At 51.1% G+C, this 10,094-nt stretch overlaps 2 protein-coding genes across 2 annotated transcripts, besides 1 other annotated feature; both read right to left on the bottom strand.

Annotated features, from left to right (window-relative positions):
• Positions 1-76: 76 nt before the first annotated feature.
• FPSE_01385 (uncharacterized protein) lies at positions 77-2,995 on the bottom strand (the record flags this gene model as incomplete). Its single annotated transcript, XM_009254505.1, has 6 exons — positions 77-263; positions 315-423; positions 474-717; positions 766-2,745; positions 2,805-2,863; positions 2,947-2,995. The coding sequence occupies 6 exons, from the start codon at positions 2,993-2,995 to the stop codon at positions 77-79; spliced, it is 2,628 nt and encodes an 875-aa protein (XP_009252780.1).
• A 3,246-nt stretch (positions 2,996-6,241) lies between these two features.
• On the bottom strand, positions 6,242-7,977 carry FPSE_01384 (uncharacterized protein; the record flags this gene model as incomplete). Its single annotated transcript, XM_009254504.1, has 3 exons — positions 6,242-6,442; positions 6,496-7,262; positions 7,314-7,977. 3 exons carry the CDS (start codon positions 7,975-7,977, stop codon positions 6,242-6,244), a joined length of 1,632 nt encoding a protein of 543 aa, XP_009252779.1.
• A 224-nt stretch (positions 7,978-8,201) lies between these two features.
• Positions 8,202-8,271: a repeat region.
• Positions 8,272-10,094: the final 1,823 nt, after the last annotated feature.

The raw sequence follows: 10,094 nt of genomic DNA, 5'->3' as shown, positions 1-10,094 counted from the left end.
GGGGGGAGGGGGAAAGGGAATATCGTTGTTTCAGGCGGCAATTGTGCGCCTTTGATTAGGCATCTTGTGTGCCAGACTAGTTGGCCATGACAGCCTGGGAACCACCAAGCTGGCGCTTGACCTGTTCGCGGGCCCAGCGAGCTGTCTCGATGGTACGGGGCTGGAACTCTCGGTTGGTCTTGGTCTCCTTGATCATAGCAGTGACCCAATCTTGACGGAAAGCATCAACCAGTTCACCGTTGGGGTAAGCATCCGCAAGGTCGCTGTTCATGTTAGCCTTGTCTCAATAAAGATAATAATACACGATGACTTACCCAATAACGCCCATGGAAGCTCGCATCAACGATTCACTTCGGTTCATGTCATTGGCAATGAGGTTGAGGACGTTGAAGATGGCAGGCACATATTGCTGGAGGGCTTGGGCTAAGATTTGTCAGTAATAGGTACATATCGAAAGACCGAGAGGAACTTACTCTTCTGGCTGACCTTCATGGCGCCAATAATACCACCCCAGGCATCCATAATACCCTCGCGGAGAGAGACCACGTAGTCAAACATCTCATAGGGGCCCTCGGGAGAAGCAGTGACAGTGGAGGCCTGTTCCAGAACCTGGGCAACCACGGACAGGTAGGTCTCAAAGTGACCACCAATAGCGCCAGCAATGTCACCAAAGCATTGGAGGATGGCGGGTTTGAATTGGTTGGCAAGGGCGGTGCTCTGTGACAGGTTAGGTTTGTTATACTTATGGACAGGGGGGGTGCTTACCCTCAGGTTGTTGAGGAGGTAGTTCATGAAGTTGTCGCAGTAAGGCTGGCTGCGCTCACCGAGGGATCGAGTGATATCGCTGACCAGGCCAATAGCCATGGAGCAGAGACTGGGCTCTTCCTGGTTTCCGAGAGCATTGTACAAGAAGGGGGCAAAGGCGTCCATGTACTTGACAAAGTCCTCTTCCATAGCAGTTGAAAGGGCGCTAATAGTAGCGAAGACGGCATCAGGAACACTGGACTTTCCGCCAACACTGTTGAGGATGGAGAGCAGGATCTGCATGATGCGGTCGCCTTGGGGAATGATCTCCTTGTCAAGTCGAGAGATGATAGCCTGGAGAACACTGCACAAACTGTTTTGCATCTCCTCGAGGGTCATCTTGTCCTCAACGCTAACAACCTGGCTCTGCAGGGGTACGGTCTCTTCAAGTCGCTTAATGATAACGTCAGAGAGGGAAGCAATGGGTTGCAAACTCTCGGAAGCGGCATTCTGGACAAAAACGTTGAGAACCTCGTAAGAAGCAGTTCGCACTGATGTCTCGGCATCTTGGCGGGCAGTCACGTCAAGCAAAGAGCTGACAGCATTGTTGAAGTGAGGGGTGATAGCGTTGGAAGCAGCGCCGAAATCGCCGGCGAAACGCTCGGCCAAGTTCATCAGGGCCCAGCAGCATGATGGTGCCATCTTGGCACTGCTGAGGAGACCCTTGAAGAGGGACTCAATCAGAGTGGGCAATTGAGCCTGGGGGTCAATGGCCTCAGAGCAGGCCTCTGTGACTCTGCCAAGAGCGTAGGCGGTCGAATCCTTGACGTGCAGAGACTGGTCCTCCATCATGGTGATCAGGATAGGCAGCGCCTGCTTCACAATAGGATCCAAGACCTTCTCGTCGGGGCCTTCCATGATAGCGCCAAAGGCGGAAACAGCGGCATCTCGGTTGTGCCAGTCCTCGTGGCGCAGGTTACTCTCGACAAATGACAGCACAGGGCTGATGATGGTAGCACCAACGGCCTGGGCGTACAGCTGCAGGCACTGGTAGGCGGCGCGAGACAGGTTGTACTCGTCGTCGGTGGCGTCCTCGTCCTGCTTGGTGAGGAGAAGCAGAAGGACTGGTACGACCTCATTGGCAGCGACACGGGCAAAGTTGTAGAAGGGACGCATTTGATCCGAACTCTCGACCTGGGCGTTGTCGTCCTCGATAGAGATCTCCTCTTCGCAAACAGTGCTCCAGAACTCGACGGCCAACTTGGCGACATCCTCGTCATCAGACTTCATGCCAAGAATTGTGAGGCCGAACAAGGCCTTCTCCATGTAGAATCGCATATTCTCGTAGTAGAGGGCCATAATTCGGTTCAGGCAGCCAAAGGCGCCCTGCTGTATCCTTGAGTCGTCGGCCTGTGTGGCCTCGCAGACGACCTGCATGATGTAATTACGCTCGCCCTCATGCTTGAAGTTGTTGCCGACGAATTCGAGTGAGTCACCAAGAGCGGTAATAGCAGCCAGTCGGACCTCAATGTTAGTTTCCTCCTTTCGGGCTCCCTGCACGACAGCGGTCAAGATAGCGTTCGAGTGTGTTACCAAGGCCATGCGCAGTTCTGAGTCTTGGCTTTCGCAGATGTAGCCGATAGTGGTCAAAGAAGACTGCTTCTGGTGGTCGGCACCTTCGCTGACATTCTTGACGAGGAACGGTAGCAGATCGTTCCACTGGTCACGGGGCAACTCGATGGCTGCGATAGAAGAAATGACCTGGGCGGCAGCAGTACCGGCCTGGGTGTTGGAGGAGCTCAAGGTCTGGAGGGTGAGCTCCTTGACTCGGTTCTTGGTCTCATCATCTGTTTGCTGCAGCCACTTTGCTTGCAATTCTTGGTGACGAGCAAAATCTCGGGTTGTGAAGGCGTTCTTGAGGGCGATACCGGCGGCGGCTCGGATAGAGCCATCGGCGGAGTCGTTTGCTAGCTCTTGTACGAGGGTTGCGAGGTATAGGGGCTAGATGAATCGTCAGCCAGTGTTGGGAAAAAAGCAAGGGAGAATCAGGGGTGGCATACAAAGTTACTCTCGGCAGCTTGGGTGAGTTGCTGCTCGGCAGCATTTCGCAGGTTCGCATCTATTGCAGGTTAGCACGCATTCGTCTCGACCGCCGGAGAGCAGAGCATCATCCATCGGCGGGGAAGGGCGAAGAAAACTTACCAGGCGAAAGCGAATTTGCGAGCACCTGGTTTATCTCTGAGCTCGACATTTTGGCTTAGTTTAGGAGCGTCTCGTCATGCGGATTCGGCAAGTGTCAATAGTGATTATCGAGGCGCAAACGGGCGTAAAGGCAGGATACTGAAGAATAAGAAAGGAAAAGATAGAGCCTTGAGGTCGTTAGGCGAACGTGTCGATAAGTTTAGATGGAAGAGAGAACTGTTTTGGATGGAGGCGGAGAGGCGGGGGTTTTTTCCACGACGGGGGCTCTGTCCAGGAGAGGAAAAGAACGGGTATGAGGGTCGAACGAGCTTGGCGGGCCAGACGACGGGACGGGGCGCCTTGTTTGGTTCGATTTGGTGCCTGGCTTTTGGCTTTTGGCTTTCTGGGCGAGAGGTTGCTTTGATAAGTACCAAGCCGAGGGTTGAAGAAAGAGAAGGGTTTGATTTGTCGGAAGAGAAGAATTGTTTTTCTTTGATTCGATGTTTAGAGAGTGTAGGAGAAGGGGAAGAAAAAAAGACAATCCCTTTGACTCCAAGGCAATCACTCGGTTGTTAGCAGGTTTCGCTCGCGCCTGCGAAGTTCGCTACCGCCACTTGATAGGTAGGGAAAAGTACTGTGCAGCACTGTGCGGTGGTGATCATACAGGCCTACAACAATAGTAGCTTTGCCTTGGACTGAATGTACCAGAGTTGCCTAGTATCTACTACGCAATGGCCTTTCTGCCTTTTGCCTGTGTTGGAGTCAAGAAGAGAGATTCTCATTGTTCAACATTGATTCACTGCTTATCAAGCTTTCACCTGGGCCCTTATTCTACGCACTGAGGGTCAAACCATCCCGTTGCAGAAACCAGCGTCTCTACAGAAAGCAAAAGGAAACATCCCAACTTGACTCATAAACTCAAATTTGCACCTATAAGGATGATCCTTTGTTCTCTAGCCCAAGCCATTCGTCTATCTTGATTCCAAGACCTTGATAGCCCTGTCAGTTCAGACACCTGACCTACCTCCGCTATGAATGCATACCTGATTTGATGCTAATCTCTCTGTTATGTTATGGCAGGGGAAGAATCTCGCTTAGTTTTCTGCCGCACTGTATCCTTCACAGTGCCCCGCCATGCTGGGAAATTGACACAGGGAGGCCCAGACCTCTTATTGTACAGTGCAGATTCAGTGCAGAGTCAGTGCCGGTGCCTGAGCCAGCCTGATTCCGGTAGGGGAGTACCTGCCTTACCTTCAGCCTCAAGTACCTGCCGTCCATTCACATGAAAAGGCACAGAGCAAAGGCCATCAATCATTTCTACTAGAGAAGCTACCTAACGACGGTTAGATAATTTAATATCCAGGTATTACAGCACACACAAACGTGGCCCTTCAAGAATAAAAAGAAGTGCTGAAACTAATGACATTCATTTCCATATCTGAGATTATTACATTGGTCTAACTAACCCAACACACACAACATACCCCCTTTCCCTTGCTTCACTTCATTTTTTCTCTGTTTGTGTTGATTCTTTCAAAAGTAAATAGGTCCACCCTTCCACGGCAACCAACGCCGCCTATGGATAACTCATCTGCGTATCCTCATGTCCCAGTGGACGCCTTTTGGGCCGCTATCAAATTGGACTTTGAAGCTGACTTGTCAGAATGAGGGCCCCTTGTTCGCTTCGTCTTGGGTTTGCGTCTTCCATGTGTTTCCAGGGGTCTAGTCTGGGGAAACGCCCTGTCCTGCGACTCACAGGCCATGTATGTAATGCACATCATGACCAGTGCCAGCAACGCTGGTCTCTTGCGAACGTTGGAACGTTTCATCGTTTAGATCGAGGACGTCAATGTTCTTTGTAACGACTTCTTGACCTCTTCATGCTGGTCCCTTCTCAGCTCCACAACGCTCATGTTGTCTAGGCAGGTATCCTCTTGGGCGACGGTTGACCCTCACAGACCCATCCCTATTCTAGCCCATAGCAAACATCTGCGATTATTAGATCCGGTGCGAAAGGGCCACTGAGGCGAAGAGATCTTTTCAAGCTAACCCAGCAGATTGGCCACATGCAACTTTGCGGAGTAGCCCGAGAGGTTTCAGCTAAACCGGATCCCATGTTGTAGAATTTGTCTAATCATTCTGTTGTGAATAGCAACAAGGGCTTTTGCCAAACCAGCTCAGTCGACTCAATATGCTAACATGCAAGCTTGAATCCTTACCAACATCAGAACTTGAACCTGAAGTTTAATCAGTAACCGCCATCTTCTGTTTTGTGACGCAAGAGACCCCTTGCAGACACGCATGCGGTCCGTCGTCGTGCTCCTCCGCTACATCCTTCATGTCCGTGGATACTGAAGTCAATCTAGCCGCCTTCAACGTTTTTCCAAGACTTTGTGGTGCTCGGGGTTAACTCAAGATTGGGACTAGTTTATGCAATTCCTCTCTTCAAACATGAGAGATAATCTAGTATCGTTAGGCCTGCTTGTTTAGACGGTCTCAGGGTATCACTAACGTTGGCTGCTGGAGACTGTCTAAGAGACCAACTTTTAGGATGATTTGCCAGATTCTGAGTTTACAGCTTAATCACATATGCATTGCGTGCTCTAATGAAGAGTACAGCCATTGTGAGGACTCTGCATAATCAATATCTGACAGCTAAGGCCGTAGTATAATCAGAAACAAATCCGGGTAGGCGTGTAGGTCAAAGTTGCTGTCACCTCAGTCTCCTATATCCGAGCCAACCAATTTGATGCCCAAGAGATTCAGAAATGGACTGTTCCTAAAGGCTCGTCAACTGGATCATAAGAAAGGGTTTCTGTATATCCAACGAAGTACGGAACAATGCCATGGTGGGCCGTATCGATCGGCTTTGGCGTGGCATCATGCTTTTTTGTCCAGTTTAGACCACCTCTAGCAAGGAGTTGAGCCCCTCCAAGGCTTCGGCACAGCCGTCCATGGCTGTCTACCCCTCCATGAGGTCATCGGTCAGCTCCTCATCACGAGTCTGTATCTTCAGTCATGTTATCAACAACAGAGAGTCCATTATTGAACGTATAGTTGTTTATTTATTTCATAAATCGTAATTGTGCGTACCAATCAAGCATCTACATACATTTCGTTTCATTGATCCCATTCCATTTCATCCGCTGTATATGATTTCATAAATTCGTACAACCAAAGTTGTCCCATCATGAACTAAAGCCCGTCACTCGCGACAAACAACATGTCTGTAGTTGCAAGAGGTATCCATTATCCAACACACGTTTGTCCTTCTGAGAAATGACCTTGAACAAGAACGCCAACAAACAAATCACACTTAACGGAGATAGCCCCGGGGAGGACGGCTATCGTAAAACGTCTCGCGCTCCGTCACCTCGTCCCAGCGAGGGTGGCTGTGTCGGGTACGGTCGCGCTCATAATCAAACTGGTATTCTCTCTCATACTCAAGCTCTCGTGCGCGCTGCTTTCGAGATCGTCGGATCTCATCTGAAATGTCAACCAGGCGGAGAACATCATCCTAAGAAAGATTAATACAACGGTCAAGATGGTTGGTTTTATGAGCAAACTTACATATTTAAGATAGTCCATGATGTAGTAGAACTCCTTGGTCTCCTCATATTCGTACCCAGAGCTCTCAATGGCCTCACGGATAACGAGGTCCTTGGTGATCTCGGTCCACATATCCTTGGGTGGTGGAGGAGCAGGGCGAGAAACCGAGCGGGTTCTCTCAATGTCGATTTCTCGCTCACGGTCGTAGATTGACACGTTCACCCGTGTGTCACGTTCACGGGTTGGGGGAGGAGAAGGTTCCCTAATAGCAGGCTTGGGGGATGGCACAGGAGCTGGAGAAGGCTGGCCATCTCTCTCGGGGATGAACTTGCTCTTTCTAGCTCCGCTGTATCTTGCCCACTGTGTCTCAGTGCTGCCACCACCGATTCCATCCATGCGGATGCGCTCAGTGCCTGGAGGAACATCCACGAGAGTCCAGTCCTTGGTTGCACCACCCCAGGCCTCGCCCATTCTGCCTCGAGAGTCAATCTTTCCGGTAAGGTAGTCACCCTCTTCATCAACGGCGCTGGGCGTGGGCAGAGGAGCAGCAGAATGCGCTCGGCGACGGGAATCGGATTCTCGTCGAACCACGAGCTCATCGTCGCGGAAGTCGGATCGTCGTTCCTGGCTCTGTGATCGCGTGCGAGTTGTGCGAGAAATATCCACCTCGGTCTTGTTCCTTGAGAGGGAGATGTCAATGTCAGTCTCCCGCTCTCGGACTCGAGACGGGGCACGAGGCTGAGGCTTAGGCTGAGGAGGAGGTGTAGGGGGTCTGGCTTTGATCATGCCTGCAACGGTTAACGTCTTGGATTTGCTTTTTAGAGTTTTGTTGTACTTACCATGGTCGATATCACGGTAGTGCGTGATAACTTCTCGCTCAATGGTTGGTCCGCGGATAGTCTGGGGCGGAGCAGGTGGAGGAGAAGGCTTTGGTGCAGGAGGAGGCGAAGGGGCTCTTTCACGCTCAACGATGCGGGTGCGAATGCGCTCCCGCTCTTCGACCGGTGGAGGAGGTGGGGGGGAAGGCGACTTTGGTCGCTCAACATATCGCACAACACGGGCTGGCGAAGGAGCTCGTCTGGGAGGTGGCTGAGAAGGTTCCCTGACTCGCTCTCGCTCGTAAACTCTGGTGCGAGAACGCTCGTGCTCGTGGTCATGGTCAAGATCGTGAGAAGAGTGGTGAGAGGAGTGGTGGCTGGGTGAGATACTGCGAGGCCTTCGAATGATGCGCTCCTCTCGAACGCGAGCGATAGGGCTGGGACTCCTGGGTCGGTGACGGTCGATAGTCTCTACTTGACGCTGGCGCAGGACCATAGGGCCAGCTTCGGATCGTCGACCATCGTCTCGCAAAAAGGCGGGTGTGCGAGCCTCCTCTCGCGGGGGAGGGCTGATTGTAACGGTGCGGCGGCGGTAATCGACCTCATCGAGTCCCTCAGGAGCAGATCGTCGAGGAGCGGGGTAGTAATCCCTTTCCTCAAAGTCGGTGGCCCTTACACGGGACATTTTGATTTGGTGTAATGAAAAGGTAGTTTCCTGGTGATTTGTACTGGCTTTGGTGCGATGTTTGATGGCGCCAACTCAATTAACTCAGGCTGCTGCGTTGCGACAAAGAGCACGATATGGCTATTGCGTCACACTACAAGGTGGGGTTGTTCTTCTGGCGATGTGCCTCAGTCTCAGTGAGGTCTTGTTACGCAAACCCAAAGAATGCGATGCTTATTATTGAGAGGAGAACAAAAGAGGTGAAGGAAGAAGAAGAAGCAACAGCCAAGAAGAATGGAAAGAGAAAGAAAGAGAGTTTAAGAGTGTCAGGTGGGTTTAATGGCGCGCAAGCCGCAAAGCGCCGCAAGAATCAGGCCCCAGACTACCAAGGACGGAGCATGGAAGTAAAGCAAAACGTCGTCATCCGACAGCAATAATGGGAGGGAGCCCCCCGGCAAACAATAGGGTGTCAGCCGTGACCTTAGTGGAGGGGCTGGGTTTCTCGGCTGGGCAGGATAAGGTACGGAGAAAGGTTCCATTACCTGCTACCTGTTGCGAGGTAAAGCAAGGAGACCTGGTCTGGCATGTATCCGTACTGTAAGCTGTGTTATCCATGATAGTGGGCGAAAGCGGGGATAGGACAGTACAAGATGGATGGATGGTGGAAGCGGTCCGCAACGGGAGAACTAAACGTTGGCGATGATCTTTTTCTCTCTTGAAGTTTTGTCAAATAGCATGTAGTAAATTCGATAAAGTCCGCGTCTCTACTAAATCGTGAAACCGGCCACCTCGAACGGCTCTCTTCGCAAAGAGCAACCGAACAAATGACCACAATAACTGAACTGTATGCCTAGTATCCAATGACCCACGAAGTACCAGAGGGAGTCAGTCTGCCTACCTGACGACCCCAAACGCAACGAGCCTCCCATGGCGGCCCAATAAGACGCTCCCTTCTCCCATGCGAAGCCCTCAGATGGGGGGTCAAGCGCAACCATAAAGGACATGAGACCTGCCAACCTGACGAACTCTGATCTAAAATTGTCTCTGCCCAAGGCCCCATCATTGCTGATCCATAACCCCGTTATAGAGTTTATCCCCGTTACCTCTTATTAATTATGGGCATCCGTTGGGCAGATTTTCGTTATTGTCAATTTGTGTTTCCTATGTTCGCTTCTTTGGCGAAACTCACAAAAGCTCGTTTCTTCTGCATCCAAGCAGGCTGTGGTGTGGGGATGTATTGACGCAATTGTGCAGCAAATCACACTACCTCACCCCAGCATCTTTGGGACCTTGGTCCAGTGCATTGCGAGACTGGGACCCAGAACAAGGCTCTCAGAACTGCCCCCTGCAGCGCTACGGATCCGACTTGCAGCGAATCACTCGTAGGGTTGGTGAGGTTGAATAAACAGGACTGCCTGTTAATGATGGTCGACAAGATAGGACAAATGTGATATGATCATTATGAATGTCGCTGCAAGTCTATCTCTGTTGCATTGAGCTGCATGCAAATCATTGCCCTTGTGATTGGCAATGGTCGGAGTCCAAAGTATCTTTTCGTTGGGTTGGGCATTCAAACTTCGAAACGAGCCGTCATTGACCAGGACTGGGTTCTCAAACAAAGAATGATCCCTGAGCGTCTGGCATCGTATCGTATTGGATCCATCTGAAGTCAAAATTCCAAAGGCACGCTGCGAGCCCGACGAGGCGTCTGGGCTTGAACCCCATAAGCAGCCATTTTCAGCTGACAGCCTCCGGTCGACGCTGGGGCCTGGAGCATCTGCCGTTATTCCAAGGTTCTATGACCGTCTGTTTGTTTGTCACTGTCGCTGTCACATGCTGCACAGACCCCGGCACTTCTTTGAGGATGCAAGACAGGGTTCATAACTGGGCGGTGTTGAATTGATCTAGATTGTTCTCCCGAAACTGAGTATCAGACAAAGGATCAGAACAAGGGAAGTTAGGTGTATGCTTCTCGAGTATGATTACAGACAGACCTGTCGATTTTGATACTAATCTGCCCGGTTATAAGCCCGAGATGAGGAAAGAGTTTGACAAGGTGGTGCCTGATCTTCGTGACTGCTTGTTTGCGACATAGTGTCAAAATTTTGATGACACTCCAACGAATTGGACGGCTTCCG

The sequence above is a fragment of the Fusarium pseudograminearum genome, chromosome 4, assembly GCF_000303195.2.
Source record: "Fusarium pseudograminearum CS3096 chromosome 4, whole genome shotgun sequence".
Classification (NCBI taxonomy): domain Eukaryota; kingdom Fungi; phylum Ascomycota; class Sordariomycetes; order Hypocreales; family Nectriaceae; genus Fusarium; species Fusarium pseudograminearum.
The sequence above is the reverse complement of the archived record's forward strand: the minus strand, read 5'-3'. Positions and strand labels throughout refer to the sequence as shown.